This window comes from Carassius carassius, chromosome 16, assembly GCF_963082965.1.
Source record: "Carassius carassius chromosome 16, fCarCar2.1, whole genome shotgun sequence".
NCBI classification, from domain to species: domain Eukaryota; kingdom Metazoa; phylum Chordata; class Actinopteri; order Cypriniformes; family Cyprinidae; genus Carassius; species Carassius carassius.
This window is the reverse complement of record NC_081770.1, coordinates 21,419,128-21,437,255: the sequence shown is the minus strand read 5'-3', so window position 1 is coordinate 21,437,255 and position 18,128 is coordinate 21,419,128. Positions and strand designations below refer to the sequence as shown.

The window sequence follows — 18,128 nt, the reverse complement described above, 5'->3', positions numbered from 1 at the left end:
AAGCGGCAAGTTCAAACTAGACGGACATTTAAGGGAAATGGTTTAGTCAACACTTATTACACAACATTTCACCACATAAACAATTAAGGCAATAAAAGATTTAAGATGAAAATGTTTTAAAATCTTACCAGTTTGTTAGTTATTTTATAATCCATTACAGCATACAAAACAATCGTAGCAAAATGGCAGCAGCTGCGTTTGTATGAAACCAGAGAGTTTTTTAATCGAGTTTTAACATTTTATTAGCAAAAAAAAAAAAAAAAAACGCAAAGCTTCCACCAAGAAAAACTGTTCTTAGCAAGAGTACAGCGCTGACTTCAGTTAACCGGATTAGCCTGTGTTATCAGCTTTTACCGGTTGTTATCGAGGGATAACATATCCCCGGAATGTCATGACTCACCATTCAGAATCAAGTATTTTACAGAGCCGTGTAATAATAATGGATAACATACCTCGGAATGTCGCGACTGACCAATAAGAATCAAGCATTACACAGAGCCGTGTAATAGCGAGGGATAACATACCTTGGAATGTCGCGACTGACCAATCAGAATGAAGCATTCCACAAGGCGTGTAATAACGAGGGATAACATACCTCAGAATGTCGTGACTCACCAATCAGAATCAAACATTCCACAGAGCTGTGTAATAACGAGGGATAACATACCTCGGAATGTTGTGACTGACCAATCAGAATCAAGTATTCCACAGAGCCGTGTAATAACGAGGGATAATATACCTTGGAATGTTGCAACTGACCAATCAGAATGAAGCCGTGTAATAATCCCCAATAACAGTGGTAAAACGCTCATCTTCTTTCGACCATTTGTAATTATGTCTGTATCATTCACTCCATTGTCGCTGATCAAAGTTTGTGTCTAATTATTTACTTTTGTGGCAAGCAGCCCTTTAATAAACTGCACAACTCTCTGCATATTATAGGCTACCAGTTAATATTTGTCGATCCGCTCATCCGGGTAGGCTACCTGAAACAAGTGCCACTTTACAACAAAGGCCCGTTCACGCCAAGAATGATAACTATAAATATAACTATAAATATAAATATTACCGTCTGCTATCATCTGTTTATTCTCTTTGCATGCTCATCTACTCAAAATTCGAGCTGGTCTGCGCAGGATTGATTATAGATTGGCTATCAATATTTTTATCCTTCATTAACTGGAAAAAATAAATAAAAATAATAATAGTTCTGAAAGTAATTCCAACGATATCGTTTCTCTGTGCCTTCATCTTTATAGTGATGTGGACTCTGCTATTCTTTAATATCGAAAACCAATTTTACAACTAGCCTATGTTTTTATTATTCCTGGTGTGAATGGGCCAACGATAACCGTAAAGATAACGATATTAGCGTCCACATCAATTGTTCTGTTTATTGTAGGCCTACAGCTAAGTCGGGTGGATTCTGATTGGCTGTCAATCATTCACATAGAAAGTGTTTCCAGCGTTGTCGTTCCTCTGCATGTCCATATAGGCTAGTTGTGGGCACTCTCTTGAATTTATCGTAATTAGCCTAATGGGACTTCATTTACACCACAGACTTTCGTTCTCGAATGGGATCTAATGGGGCCTAGATATTAGACTTATTATTTTTCATATAGCCTATAGATTAAAACACAAACTGCTTTCCTTTCCTGTCCTGTTCTCTCACATTACTTCCGTCGTTTTTTCTCTCCTCCTCTTATTTTCCCACCTGTGCTGCTGCATATCGAGTTCCAGCCCCCTCCTTTACACGGAGCGAATTTGCACAAATTCCCCAACCGCGCTTTTGAGAGGGAGGAGATCGGGAGAGGGAGGAGATAGAGCAGGAAAGAATAAGGTTAAAGAGCAGTTTATCCTTAAACACAACATCCAGAGGTAAACAGAGGCTCGAGAAAGAGAGACATGATTCAACAAATGCAATAACATATCCATGAAGCTCAAGGGTTGGTTGGCGCCAGGAACACCAGTTGTGATTTACCTGGATGAGACGCTGGGGAGGAGAGCGCGCAAAGTGAGCCCTGTGGGATCTGCTATCAACGAACAAAAACCAGTAAGCAGGTGTGTAGGTGAAACTCCCAAGTGTTCACAGTTTAGCACTTAGCATTATTAATCTAACACTGAGTGTTATTGTGTCTCTTTCTCTGGACTGAACGTGTCCTTCTCATGCACCGGAATAGGACAGGTGATGCTAATAGATTTTCCTCAGTGTGCACACGCTTTTGTTTATATTTCATCGTGTGCATTTACGATGTAATCCGGGGAAAAAACGCTGTGATTAAATTTTTAATCCACCAGGTAATAAATAGTTCTGTAAAAATATATTAATTTATTCTTAAATGTATTTATGTCGCATGCCATTCGATTAATACTCATTTTACTATTTTAATTTATATTTATAAACAACTATATAGTCTATTTTATTAACATAAAAACACAATTCAAGTATAAATGATGACGTACACATGTTATAATATATAATCTGCTAGTTGTGGAGACTCTCACTGTCTATTTGTTTCAGGTCAACATGGTAACAGTATAATGAATGACATGTTTCATGCAGGTGCTGCAAGACTGGTCACTGCCAAGTGACCTCTGTTAATATGAGTTTCATCCTTTATTTCTAGAACAGACTGTCTCTGTGCATTACTCTGTCATGGCCAACAGCAAGAAAGAAAGAGGTTTGTATTAATGACATGCTTTTATCTTTCAAGCAGCATCTTGTACTGTTAATTATATCAATAAATGCATATCCCTTATGTGCAGTGATCCAGTGATATATATATATATATATATATATATATATATATATATATATAGACAAAAAACATACATACGCACACACTTAAATAAAATTTTTCTTTCCAAATGGTAACAGTTATGTTAAGCCAACATCTGAGTATTTCTACAAAATTCTGAATATTTTGATCCGTAGATATTTTGGAAGTTGATTTGAAGTCTTAACTTTTCATCAGCTGGAAAAAAAAATGACAGATGCGATTTTGAGTGTTCGGACTTAAGTCTCATTAAAAATATGATGCTATAGTTTCCATAATTCATTATTGCATGCTAAAGTAATTACAGTAGGAATACAAATCTGTAAGACACTAAAGAAAATTGTTGAATTTTTGAATATTACAAAAATGTAATCAACATAATTATTGTATTAAATGTTTTTGCAGTCTTAAACTTTCTTCTAAAATAATAATTTTTAGCAGGCTTCTATTCATGTTCAGTTATTTTACTTTAATTGTATTGAAAGGCGCCTCCATTGCCATTAAATTACTGAACATACAAAAATATATAAAAATGCAAATTTTTGGGATGAAAATTTCAGATGGCTTTTGCATCTGAACTCTTCATTTATTCATTCATTTATTAAGCCATACTTTTATTTGTGTAAGTTTTCCATCTCAAGGCTGAGGGTGAACTAGATTTGGGTTTGTGTGTTTAGTACTGACAGAAAAAAAGCAGTAATATTTCAGGCACACACATATGTTGGGTGCAATTGTCTCTTATGATAAGATGTTGCTCAGAGTTTCCATTCTTGTAAAATGATCAATTTCTATTTCTGAAAGTTTTGGATGACATGATGTTCTATTATCTTTTCTCAGGAGTCAAATGGGAGGTTCGTGCCAACGACCGTTATTTTCATCGGTCCTGTCACCGCAAGTCTTTCCTGTGTTTCCGCTGGGGGCGTTATGCTGTACGTGAGAAACATTTTGATTCATATTGTCTGGAGAGAAGTAGTTATGGAAGCATTAAACAACAGTCGATACCTTTGGGCTGCCACACATATGTTGATGTTTCCAGTGGTGTGACAGCAGGTCCCCAGTTTTATTTGTTGTTTAACACTTTCCTAATGGGTTTTGTTTCCAGGACAATGTGGTGCGGAGCTACAAATACACCCCTCTGACATTTTTGCCCCTTAACCTGTATGAACAGTTCCAGCGAGCAGCGAATCTTTTCTTCCTACTTATCGTGGTCTTACAGGTTCGTGGGTTTTATATCGCATTTGACAGAAAGATTCACGATGCTATTTCGCATTTAAATGCCAAACCCAGTTATTTGACTAGCATATTGTTCCTATGAATACTGAACTAGAGTGACCAACTTGAACTCATGATGAATGAAGCATGCTCATTTGCAAATAGTGAGTCAAGAACACCTGCTGTTTGAAAAAGACTTTTACATAGACATGGCTAAAAACGCCCTCTTTTACAACAAATTAGATAAATGAGAAATCATAATAACATGAGTTAGATTGTAAGGGTAAATATTTGAGTTTCAATTCATAAATCTTGGAGCACTGAACTTAATATTGGCAATGCTATGGTTTATTCTTGGACCCAATTGAGTCTGTACTGGAAATGGCATAATCAATTGGCTCTATAGTATACATTATATCTTAAATTTTCCAGTATAATCTGGCCATATTTTGTAAATGTGCTCACAATTTTAATGTTTACAAATATGCAAATGCATGTAGGCTATAAAGTATATTTTGTAAAGATCTTAAGCTATGTGATCATATATATTAAAAGATCCACAGTTCTTCATTGAGTTGATTGGAAATGGTGCAGAATGTTAAATGTTTTTTTTATTTAAGGCAAGGTTCAAAAAGAAATGACTGATTGAGTCGGTGTGGAAGAACTTGACTGGTCTGCAGAAAGCCAAGTCCTAATCCCAGTTGAACATCTCTGGTGTGACTTTAAATGCAGACCTTGGGCCAAAAACTCATCACCAAACACCAATGACTTGTACAAATGGGTACAGTCATTTTAGACACTTCCAAAACTGTTGCAAGAGAGATGGAAATACAAAGTCTGCATGTACAGTCACACCAGAGGTGTTCAGAAAGGATTAGGAACTGGCTTTATATAGACCATTTACTTTTTATTTATATACATTTTTAACCTTATAGATTGAAATTAAGCAGTTTTTTGCATATTTCATTTACAGTGTGTTCCTATAATTGCCACCATCCCTTGGTACACCACGATGCTTCCTTTGCTGTTTGTTCTGCTTGTGCGTGGTTGTAAAGATCTAGCAACAGACTTGGTGAGTCTATCATTCCTGTCATTCTCTCAGTCGATTTTTTTAAGCTACTTTCACTTGCATAGAAGTTTGAAGACCAGCCACATCTCAGTTTTCAGCCATTTTCCCCTCACTCCCACATCTATCTATCATCCTCCCTCTGCTCCCATGTCTCACAGGGCCGGCGACGCAGTGATGGACAAATTAACCGCCGCCCATGTGACATTCTCACTCCTGAGGGGTGAGTAATGCTGTCGGGGGCCTGGGAAGCTCAGAGACAAAACAAACACAGAATTTACTTATACAGAGAATCTCTTACTTAAAAAGTCTTCCTCTTAAATATCTCCCTTTTAGCTTCAAAACAGTTAAGTGGAAAGATGTCCGTGTTGGGGACATTCTCCAGGTTCATAAGGACCAGGTCATACCTGTGAGTGTGTGTATCTGTGTTTCTAACCCCAGCAGCCAAAAATGTATTTGGACACACAAGTCGCACATAAGTACGAATTTTTCATTGCATTAGATATTAATACCAAACTTTCTGATCTCATTTTTGGTCTCTGAGTGATTTTAGTGGAGCTACTTTATGATGTTATTTCCCCACTTAAGATTAACTGCAAACAAGTTTAGCTAATGCTAACAAGCCTAATTGTTCTGTTGTTTATCCCAGGCGGATTTGCTCCTCCTTTGCAGCACTGAGCCACACAGCCTTTGCTACGTAGAAACTGCAGACATCGATGGGTAAGAGCATCTTCCTCTTGACACACAGCAGAACTGACTGACTAGCATTGCCACGGCAGATATGAAAGATTTGAAAGTGCTATGTAGACCAAACAGAGCTGGTCACGTTTACATGTTCGGTTAAACTAAAAATAACAAGACTTTATTGTTAGGAAACTAGTTACAATTTGAAACTTAACATTTATAGACATTTTAAGAAAGAAATGTACCTGTTAAGTGTGTGTTGGCAGTCTGTGTAGATAGATGAGGTGGCTTCGACAGTTACAGATTTAAAAAACAAAAAGGCGGGAAAAAAGAACCTTGAACTATTTCAACAACGACAGCAACAAAAAGGATTCTTCAGGCTCATGTGGTTCTAAATAGAACTGTTACTATGTGTAAAGAAGCTTAAATAACCATCTTTAAATACACCAAATATACCATGTTGTGGGAAATTAGCTCCAGTGCTAATGTAGCATTGTTCTTAAACTCTTGCTATTGTGCTGTTTGCAGAGAAACCAACTTAAAGTTTCGCCAGGCTCTGAGTGTAACTCATACTGAGCTGAATGGAGATTCAGTTAAGCAAAACCTGGCAGCCTTTAATGGTTTGTATGGACTCGCAAACATTGGAGCCATTCATCTGTAGTGACTAGAAGATAAGCTTTCTATTCATTTCTTTGACTCTTTCTCTCTCTCTCTCTTCTTTTTTTTACCTTAGGTATTGTGTGGTGTGAAGAACCAAACGGTAACTTGCATTCCTTCAAAGGTGAGTTACATTGGAAAGGAGAGCGCCACCATCTGGACACAGACCACCTGCTCCTCCGAGGGACTGTGCTGCGAAACACGGACAAAGCTTATGGATTAGCCATATACACAGGTAAATAAAACCTGTGCTATTTGTAGCCTAAACACTACCAGTCCTTTACAGACCTATTGTTTCAAATGGCCTTGGTTGACGGATGAAAAATTAATTGTTTTTCTTTGCTCATAATAGGCTCGGATAGTAAAATTCTGCAAAACTGTGGAAAACTGAAACTGAAGAATACTCAAGTGGAAATACTACTAAACAAAACTGTGTTGGTGGTAAGAGAGAGAAAGAAACTCTTTGCATCAACTATTATCTTAAAATGAACACAAATTGCCTGAATAGTAGCTTTTTTTAAGTGCATTGTTTGTGCAATCACTTGTTGACCAATTCAAATCATATACGAATATTATATATAATTGTTTAGAGTGAAGCTAATTCAATAATCAAAAATATAACAGTGAAGACAGTTTAGGCAATTTTTTTGTGACTGTTTTTTATTTTTGTATAGGCTATATGTATTATAAATGTATTTTTTATTTGGAAGTTTTTCTAGAAATTTCTTTAGATTTTTTTTTATGTATTTATACAATTTCTTTTCATTTTTATATATTTTATATATTTTTATTTTTATATTTGTGTTTTTGTTTTTGTATGTTTTCTTTGTTTTAACACTTGTGTTTATGAATGTTTCTTATACATCTGTCTGAAAATGTTCCCCATCTAACTCCGTTTTTATCATGTTTCAGATCCTGCTGTTCATGATAACAACAGCTCTTCTCCTGGCCCTGGGGGCTGGGATTTTTGAGCACAGGGTTTCCCCTCAGTACGATGTTGTCTCGGTCTTGCAGCGGGATTCGTCTCCTGCCTACCTGGGCTTCCTCACCTTCTGGGGCTACATCATTTTGCTTAGTCCTTCTATGCCCATGTCTCTTTATATAACGTAACACCAGCTCTCCATATTCTGATTGTGCCATTTTTAACATTTAGTTTTAATATTCCGCTTCCAACTGTTCCATTGTCTTGCACCAGATTTGAAGTCATCCACATGGTGCACTGTCTCCTGATTGGCTGGGATGTTGAGATGTACTGGGAGGACAATAACAGCCCCGCTCAGGCCCGTACAACCACCCTAAATGAGGAATTGGGTCAGGTGGGCCACCTGCTCAGTGACAAGACCGGCACTCTAACGCAAAACCGCCTGCTTTTTCGTCAGTGCTTCATCGCCGGACACATTTATGGTATGTTAATTTCTTTGATGCTCTTTTCAGCCTTCTGTACTTTAGATTTTCACTAATGATGAATAAATGATGTCTGTTTATTCAGGTGATATGTCAAAGGAACTTAAGGTAAGAATAAATACATTCATTCATTACTGTTTTAATGTACAGACTTAGTCAAAGTTGATAAAATTAATTTTTTGATTTCAACAAGCCACTAGACTTAAGCTGGAACCGGTTCTCCTGTGGTGGACTGAAGTTTTCTGACCAGCGGTTGGTTGACAAGCTGCGTGAACGGAGCAGCCCTGAGTGCCAAGAGTTCTTCACAGCTCTGGCCCTTTGCCACACTGTCATGAGCGAGTGGAGGGATGGTTAGTAGAAATTAGATTTATTCAATTCTGCCATTATGGTAATTGTTAAGACATAGGGAAGTAGAATGATGAAAATGCAGCATCAAAATGCGATTACAGGGCCATTAATTATAGCATTTACAACTTTTGACCAGCAGGGGGCCCCAAGGTTGTTGTTTTTTGGACCCTCAGGAGGACATTGGTCCCAATGTAAAAGCATCACACATTTACAGCTTCATTTAAAAAAAATAGTTTTAAAGTTTATAACACAGAATAAATGTTGTCAACAAAAACCTACACTATGGTGCAAAGGTTTTGGGTCAGGACAAGTGTTTTTTTAAATAAGTTTTTTAATGCTCACCAAGGCTCCATTTCTTAAAAGAAAAATACAGTAAAAACAGTAATATTGTGAATTGTTATTACAGTCTAAAACCTACAGACCTCAAACCTTTAAACATTTTTTTTTAAACAGGTTTGCCTCATTACCAGGCTGCCTCTCCGGATGAGGAAGCTCTGGTGTGTGCAGCACGGGAGCTCGGCTGGGTGTTTCTCTCCCGTACACGAGAAACCCTCACCCTCAGTGAGATGGGCCTCACCCGAAACTATCAGCTCCTGGCCCTCCTGGACTTCACCAGCAAGAGGAGACGCATGTCAGTACTGGGTGAGCTTCATCAACTGCTCCCTTAAGAGATAGTTCACTTAAGAATCAAAATTCTGTCATTATTTACTCATGCCGTTCCAAACTTGTTAGACTTCTGTCATTCTGTGAAACACAAAAGATGATTGATATTAAAGAATGTTTTTGTCTATATAATGACTGGACTCAACTGACCCAATATCACTGTTACCTTTTGGGTTTGTTCTTTTCAAAATTCTACAATATTGTGAAGTTAAAGCCCAAGGCATGCTTCAGTTCTGCCGTGAACTCTTTAAGAGTTTGTGTACAGCCAAACACATAGGCTTTCAAAGATGCATATGTGAACTGAGTGAAGTCAAGCTCTTCACATGCAGTATGAATGTACTACGCTGATGATGAAATTCATGCTTTGCAAGGTAGGATATGTGTAAAAACCATATTAACATATGGGTTAATGTATTGGTTTGTGTAGTGCGGGACCCTGGAGGACAGTTGAAGCTGTACTGTAAAGGTGCAGATATTGTTGTTCTGGAAAGGCTTCACAGGGACGGGCCACTTCAGGAGAGCACCGAGAGAGCTCTAGAGGTGAGGCGACTTTAAAGGCCCATCTATTGTTAGAATCATTCTGAAATGCCAAAGTCTGTCATCAGTATGATTTGGTTTAGAACTGTCTCACAAGATTACTTTCCCAAACATCATCTTCCTTCAAATGCAAGATAACATGACAGAGTTTGCTATTGCATTTCATCTGCACACTCTAAGGCGCAAGTCATTTATTATGTATGAAAAAGAGCCACAGGCTTCCTTGTTGCAGCAACTTTAATTTTTATTATTAATAATTAGCACCAGGATGTGGCAATTTTGTTCTCTTGAACACAATGGATGGAAACTGTACATTATTAGCAGATGTTTAATGCAATATTCAAATTTTCTGCATAAAATAATTTCACAAAATTGGATGGAAAATTAGTTATTGAGAGCTAATGAGAATCTTTTCAACTTTAAAGAGCTTGAGAGCATTTAAAGGGATCGTGAACTGATCTCTGAGGTCCCCTTATAATTTTATTTAAGATTTTTACATACATTTTTTTTTTAGAAAAGTAACTCCTGTTTTAACTCCCCCTGTCTGAACATGATGTTTGAATAGATGTCGTGTACGAATCATTATTTTTGAACAAATCTTTTAGGTGAACGAATCATTCTCGTTCACGTTATCCATTGATTCATATTTCTCGTTCACTGAAATTACCACGACTAAGGTGTCCTTGAGCAAGGCATCGAACCCCAACTGCTCCTCGGGTGCCGCAGCATAACTGGCTGCCCACTGCTCCGGGTGTGTGTTCACAGTGTGTGTGTGTTCACTGCTCTGTGTGTGTGCACTTTGGATGGGTTACTGTAAATGCAGAGCACGAATTCTGAGTATGGGTCACCATACTTGGCTGAATATCACTTCACATTAGCAGCTCATGCGCAGCTCGGTAACCCGGGTGGCTCTGTGGGCTAATTCATCAGCTGTGTCCCAAAGTTGAGTGTGCACACTTCGAAGGCCACAGATTTTCACTTTGTAACAAGTGAATACGTTCGTTGACTTAAGAAATAACACATAAGACTCTTTTTCGGCGCTTACTGGCGTATTATTTAATATGAAGAAATGGTCAGTGAAAGAATCAGTGAATGTGTCTGAACGAATCATTTTGATGAACGAACGGAAAATGAACGAATCTCTTCAAAGAATCAAAATTTCCACCATTAATAGACGTGGCGGATCATAGACTCAGAAGTAAACGTCCATTGCTATGATTGGCTAAAGGCCCGTTCACACCAAGGACGATTACTATAAAGATAACGATATAGTTCTAAAAATCTTTCTCAATATTAAAGAATAGCATAGTCCACACCACAATTATAACGATAAAGACAAAGAGAAATTATATCGTTGGAATCTAATTTCTTCCAGTTGATGAACAATAAAACTTTTTTACAATCAATCAGAATCCGTCCTGCTATAATGAGCTTGAGAATTTAAATTGCCAGAAGACCATGCACTTAGAATAAACAGACGATATTGTTTGCTGTTGTGGACCCCAATAACGTTATCTTTATAGTTATCTTTATAGTTATCGTTCTTGGTGTGAATGGGCCTTGTATGTTTGACAGCCTACATCCTTCATAGATGGGCGCTGTTGTGATTTAGGTCAAAAACGCTTAAATATCAACACAAACTGTAAGAAAAGACAAAGCAATAGTGATCACGTAATAAAACCAGTTACTCACACTCGTGTTAAGACATTACTGTCAGATTCGATATAGTTGGCACAGCATCGTCATCTTTTTGAAAATCCCGCGTCGAATTGTGCCTTGTTTGTAAATGAATCTACAAATAAAATTAAGTCTCGGTCTGGATCTTCACTGAAAATAAAGTTAACCCACTCTTCAAGGAAGACAATTCAACGGCTGTTTTCCTACAACTTAGCAATGCACAGCATCCTCTTGTCTTTAGAGCCATCTTTATTGTTTGGTTTCTGCATCGTGAATTGGTGGGCGGAGCTAAACAGGCAGTGATGTAGAAGCAGGCAGTGTTTATCCACACTATTACATCATAGTCGTATATTCCACAAGCTGTCACTTTGGCAGACTGGCTTCAATATAAGCTGTCTTTAGACCAACGAGAAAGTTTAGAAAAGAGAAAGAGTTCTGAAACTTACAGGGTGTTTTTATAGTAGCATGTCAAAATATCTATATTTTTGTTTCTCAGTTCATGACCCCTTTAAAGTAGCAGATGATATAACTGCACCATGCTTATCATGAATTAAACGTTATTTTGTGTTGGTGTGGATGCTAATATAATTATCTTCATAGTTATCGTTCTTGGTGTGAAAGGAAAGTGTTTGAGCATGAGGTTACGTACGAGGCATTTGTTGATGTCTTTGGATGTGTGTGCGGTTGGCAGCTGTTCGCTCAGGGCTGTGTGAGGACTCTGTGTGTGGCGGTGCGCTCGGTTCCTGAAGCCCTGTGGACGGAGTGGAGCCGCACCCTCAGTCAGGCGGGCACATCCACAGGAGACCAGGAGACCGCGCTCGAAGAGATATATGATCAAATGGAAAAAGACTTAACGGTACTCAAAGGGAGTTATTATGAAACACTAATTGTCTCTGAAGTCAACTTTAGCATGGCAGATTATTGAAAGCATTTAGCATTCTGTTATTAAACAGTCCTGTTTGTGTAGCTGTTGGGCGTGACTGCCATTGAGGATCGTCTCCAGGAAGGTGTCCCTGAGACCATCGCCACCCTGCGGAGGGCGGGTCTGAAGGTGTGGGTGCTGACAGGAGACAAAACAGGTGCTGTTTCAACATATGTGTAAACTGGTTTCAAGAACCTAAAGCAGAAAATGAAAACAAATTTACACTGTTTGCAACTTCTTCCCAACAGAAACGGCTGTGAATGTGGGATATGCCTGCAAACTTATGGATCCAGACACGACCCTAATCCAAGGGGAGGAACTTAGGTCAGAAAATACAGGCATATTATTAACATTTCTACAATCTGAGATAATTTGAATCAGCTGTTACTGTGACAAGCACCCAATTCGCAAACCACCCATAGCAAATAATGTTAAATTTAGTTTCAATGTGCTGAAATGACAATTGATGACAATTTTATGACCACACATTTTCTAGATAGTCTGTGTCCGAAATCACATTCTCTGAGCAGGTACTTCTTTTGAATAAGTAATTACTTGCAGCCGTTTGAAGACTGTGATTTCAGACATGCTACTCTTTTAGCAAACCATTTTTTGCTGACTTTGTAGAAGAGAAATATGGGATTTTGGATGTAGCCTTAAACTGTATATACCTCCTGTCACCATATGAAGCATATAGAAGTATGGTTGTGACTAGTTGGTCATTTTGCTTTGTTTCTATTATTATCATGTCACGCTAGATAGCCACACCCACAATGACATTTAATTGGTCCATGATCCTATCCATATAGCTGTCTGTTAAGCATCAAATGTGTTCTAATAGGATGTGAATTTGTGAGAACAGAAAAATTACTTGATGCTGGAAAAAATTTTTTATTGCACCTCTTATACAAATACAATATAATATAACGCAACTTGAGTGTTGTCAACATCTCCAGGCAGCTTCTAGAGTCTCCTTCTCCAGAAGTCAAGTCTAAAGAGCCGGAGGTTTGGATCACAAGCAGAAAAGCAGTGAAGAGCAAAGCAGCACTAGTAATTTCGGGTCCTGAACTGGTGAGCATATAAAGCCAACATTTTAGAATAGAATATATACAATACACTAATAGAAAGTAATACTTTTATTCAGGAAGGATGAATTAGGTTGATCATTTGTAATGTTACATAAAATTACATATTATTATTTCTAACAAATGCTATTCTTTTGAGAAAAAAAAGTATATGTTTCCTCAAAAATATTGAGCAGCTGTTTTCAGCATTGATAATGATGAGAAATGCTTCTTGAGTAGCAAATCAGTATTTTACAATGATTTCTGAAGGATCATGTGACTCTGTAAGTAAGACTGGAGTAATGATGCTAAAAATTCAGCTTTACAAAACCGGAATAAATATAATTTTATAATATATTACAATACATACCAGTTATATTACATTGCGATAATTTCTCAATATTAATGATGTATTAATGTGTTATTGTTTTTTTTCTTAACATTACAGGCAGAATTGACCAGAGAGCCGGAATGGGGGGCAAAGTTTGTTGCTCTGTCTGATCAGTGCCAGTCTGTATTGTGCTGTCGTGTCACACCGGCGCAAAAAGCAGAAGTGGTGGAGATGGTCATGAAGCATTCAACTTCGATTACAATGGCGATAGGCGATGGTGCCAACGATGTCAACATGATCAAGAGTGAGAGAGTTCCTGTTCGATCAAAACAGCAACTATTTAAAGGGTTAGTTCACCCAAAAATTCAAATTAGGACATAAATTACTCACCCTCAAGGCATCCTAGGTTTATATGACTTTCTTCTTTCCGATGAATCCAGTTGGAGTTATATTAAAAATTGTCTTTGATCTTTCAAACTGTTTAATGGCACTAAGCGGGTGTTGCAGTGCATCAGTCCAAAAGAAATGAAACAAAAAGTGCCCATCCATTAAAACAGTGTCTCACATGGCTCCAGTGGATGAACAAAGTCCTCCTGTAAGAAAAATAACCATATTTAAAACGTAAAAAATCTATTTAATCTAGCTTGTGCTAACTGTTGTGCACAGAAGCAGCTCCGGGGGAATGACACATGGAGGTCAGCTTTGCTCATGAAGTTCTCTCCTTAGTTGTGACGAACGCGGAAACTCAGGGGAGAGGTCAAAACAAAACAACGGTCACTAATTTAGAAGTACAAAACAAGGATTTGTAAAGAAGAATGTCGGAGGATTTTGATATAAACCAAGAGGAGACTGGTTTTCCTTTGCTAAAGTAAGGAAACTTTGCTTCCTTTGATCGTGTAAACAAACGTTGGTTTTCACGAGATGAGCATTTTCACTGGGGCATGAGCAAAACTGGCCTCAATACGTTATTCCCCCAGAACTGTTTCCTTTTTACAACAGTGAGCGCAAGCCAGATTATAGTGATTACTTTGTTTTAAATATGGAAATTTTTCTTACAAAAACACATGGGTACGCTACAGGCGGCCTTTGTTCACCCTCCAGAGTCGTGTGAGACACTTTTTATTATGGATGGGCACTTTTGTATTTCATTTCTTTTGGACTAATGCACTGCAACACCCACTGAGTGCCAAATCAAAGATCAAAGACAATTTTTTATATCTAACTCTGACTGGATTCGTGTGAAAGAAGAACGTCATGTACACCTAGGATGCCTTGAGGGTGAGTAATTTATTTTCTAATTTTCATTTTTGGGTGAATTATCCCTTTAAATGCATTATTTGTTATTTCTGTAGTACATTTTTCTCACATTTGCTAATCAACTAATCTCTCGTATATTCACCAGCGGCACATATAGGCGTTGGTCTTTGCGGCATGGAGGGCAGTCAGGCGGTGCAGAATGCAGATTTCGCTCTGGCTCAGTTCAGCTTCCTTCGCAGGCTGCTGCTGGTACACGGGCACTGGTCATACTACCGTATCTGCATCCTTCTGCGCTATTTCCTCTACAAAACCACTGCTTTTGCTCTGGTGCACATTTGGTATAGTTTCTACAATGGCTTCAGCGCTCAGGTAGAGCATCTAGGTCACTTAATAAACTATACACCCACCAACTCCAACCACACTGCACAAATATGTCATTACAGTCAAAACAACATGCGGTATTGTTTCTCTAAGAAATGACATGAGCAGCTTATTTTGGTCCATTTTTCTCTCTTTTCCAGCCTATGTATGAGAGCTGGTTTATTAGCCTCTACACAACACTGTATACATCCCTTCCTATACAGTGCATGGGTTTTTTTGAACAGGTAGGGTAAATACAAACAGATCACAAGAAATCTAACACCTGATTGGTTCATCTAGAAGTCTTACTGTTTATATTTACTCAATAAAAGGATGTGAGCGCTAAGAGTTGTCTGTGTTGGCCTGAGATCTACTCGATTGGACAGAAGAAGCAGCTTTTCAATCCTTTAGTTTTGGCCATCACGCTCCTATACTCGGTCTACACCTCCATCATCCTGTTCTTCATCCCTATGGGAATATTACAGTACTTTGCTCTCGATTATCAGACTTTAGCCGTAACGATTCAAACATCTGTAGTGCTCACCATGACTGTTGAGGTAACTAGATGGCATCAACAAAGGCTACGATAATATTTCATAAATGTGTGAATAAATAAAAGTATAATTTTGTTTCTGCCTGTCGGTTTTAGGTTATTCTACATACAAAATTCTGGACCAAGTACAGCGTTGCAGCAGTTGTTTTTAGTTTGGTGGCATTCTTTCTGTCCACGCTGGCTCTCCATAGCGCTCGGCTCTTCACCGCCTCACCCAAAGACTACTTTTTTCTGGGTATTGTCTGCAGATTAATCATTGTTCATGTAAATAAAATATTCCTGAAAGAAGAGATGCATTTAATCAAGTAGTAAACTTTTTATAATGCCCCATCAGGGCTCTAATATATAGAAAATGCACTTGTAAAAAGTAATTTCAGGTGCTAGTTTTATTTATCTAAAATTTATGATAAATATGAAATATATTTTTATGATTGCACTGGTTTCCATGATTTGTCGAAGAATCACAAATCACACACACACTTTTATATATATATATATATATATATATATATATATATATATATATATATATATATAATCATAGATTTTAGAATTAAACAACTGATTTTTGACTTTGTGGATATAACAAAATGCATTTTAATCTTATGTACAATTATATAAGTTTTTTTCTATTAGTGTTATAGACTTAAAAAATAATATGGACCAATTAAATATTTTATAACTGAGAGTAAATGTTTTTGTAATTATAGTACATTTGTTTTTAAATGTCAGACGTCAGACGCTGTAAATATTTTAACTGAAAATAATGAGTATTCGAAAGAATTGTGTACAATTTTTGAATAACTTAAATTGGTAAATATTTTTACAATTTAGAATGAATATTAGAAAAAAAATATTTGTCATTCATTTTCAGTTTTATAGATTTTGTTTTATACATATTTACACAGTGGTTAAAATTTTGCATACACTTTCCAGTATCTGCAAAATGTTAATTATTTTAACAAAATAAGAGGGATCATACAAAATGCATGTTCTTTTTTTTATTTAGTACTGACCTGAATAATCACATAAAAAAACCTTTAAAATTTACATATAGTCCACAAGAGAAAATAATAGCTGAAGTTATAAAAATGACTTAATACGATATTTATGCAAAATAGGAAAAATATACACATTCTCAGCGAGCATTTATTATAGTTGTATATGAGTCCCTCAGTTGTCCTCAGTGTGTGTGTATATATATATATATGTATATATATATATATATATATGTATATATATATGTATGTATATATATATATATGTATGTATATATATATATGTATATGTATGTATATATATATATATATATATGTATGTATATATATATATATATATATGTATGTATATATATATATATATGTATATATATATATATGTATATATATATATATATATGTATGTATATATATATATATATATATATATATATATATATATATATATATATATATATGTATGTATATATATATATATATATGTATGTATATATATATATATATATATGTATATATATATATATATATATATATATGTATATATATATATATATATATATATGTATATATATATATATATATATATATATATATATATATATATATATATGAGCATTAGCATGTGAATCTGTTTTCACAATCTGAATTTTGGAGACTCTCTGACACACCACCAGGAGGCAGTGTTAAAAAACTGTGAAAGCTGTGAAATATAAGAACGCAAACTCTTTATATGGGATTTCAAGCAGATTCCCTAAATGTTGAAATGCTGTTGATTATCTGAACCTTGTAATTTCAGGAGCATCACCAAATGCTTACAGTACCCCTGAGGTTTGGCTGACCATATGTGTGACCACCTGTATTGCTGTCCTTCCCTCAATAACAATACGGGCCTTAGGTGTTGTGCTAGCAAACCCCAACAAACATAAGGTTGATCTCCACTTTCCTATCACAAATCCTTTTGTCACAATTAGCATATAAGAGACGTTGTGTTATTGTCTGTGCTCACCGTATTGTCCTTTTTCCAAATGCAGATCCACAGCTCGAATGAGCCTGTTGAGCTGAAGTCGTGGTTTCAGAGAGGTACCCTTCAGCGTCGTTCGTCCTATGCGATGTCCCAAGGAAAAGGTTTTGGAAAGTTAATCACCACAGGAGTTGGGCTTCCTTCTGCGGCACCCCCACAGGACAGGAGAGTTACGGCAGACAGTCTGAAGAAAGAATCTCCACAGGGTTCACTTATAGAAATGAATAGTGGTGATGTGGCATGCTAGCATCTTCAGTGTGTTTTGTCATGCGCTGAAAATGTGACATAAGTAGCAAATATTTTAACTAAAAAAGTCCAGAAACCAAGGGGGTTTGGTGCAATTCTAAAATGGAGGCCCAGAACACACCTAATCTAATTGATGGTGACTATTTTGCCAATACTTAATGTTATGGGGAGGGTTTGAACATTTTAAAATGCAAAAAAAAGGTTGTAAATCTCCGATTTGTCATAACATTATCAGCATCATAGCGCCAAATGGTTGACAAAAGGTGAATCCCATCATCTTTAGTTTTTAATATTAGAGGTTTTAAATATACTTGTATTTTTGTATACAATTTTACAAATAAATATATTTAA

The 18,128-nt window shown here is 36.7% G+C and overlaps 1 protein-coding gene across 2 annotated transcripts; it reads left to right on the top strand.

Annotated features, from left to right (window-relative positions):
• The first annotated feature begins 1,510 nt into the window (after window positions 1-1,510).
• Window positions 1,511-18,072, top strand: atp8b3 (ATPase phospholipid transporting 8B3). 2 transcript variants are annotated; one of them, XM_059569539.1, is made up of 28 exons: window positions 1,511-2,061; window positions 2,633-2,681; window positions 3,615-3,706; window positions 3,880-3,993; window positions 4,963-5,061; window positions 5,217-5,278; window positions 5,392-5,464; window positions 5,705-5,775; window positions 6,268-6,359; window positions 6,473-6,631; window positions 6,749-6,837; window positions 7,309-7,502; window positions 7,592-7,800; window positions 7,886-7,908; window positions 7,994-8,150; window positions 8,602-8,790; window positions 9,239-9,351; window positions 11,717-11,881; window positions 11,993-12,104; window positions 12,196-12,271; window positions 12,904-13,018; window positions 13,460-13,646; window positions 14,745-14,968; window positions 15,121-15,204; window positions 15,292-15,516; window positions 15,609-15,747; window positions 17,307-17,437; window positions 17,542-18,072. In XM_059569539.1, exons 2-28 carry the CDS (start codon window positions 2,657-2,659, stop codon window positions 17,776-17,778), a joined length of 3,456 nt encoding a protein of 1,151 aa, XP_059425522.1. In that variant the 5' UTR covers window positions 1,511-2,061; window positions 2,633-2,656; the 3' UTR covers window positions 17,779-18,072. The 2 variants fall into 2 exon arrangements, with proteins under 2 accessions (XP_059425522.1, XP_059425521.1); XM_059569538.1 differs by having other exon boundaries at window positions 2,628-2,681; window positions 17,542-18,071.
• Window positions 18,073-18,128: the final 56 nt, after the last annotated feature.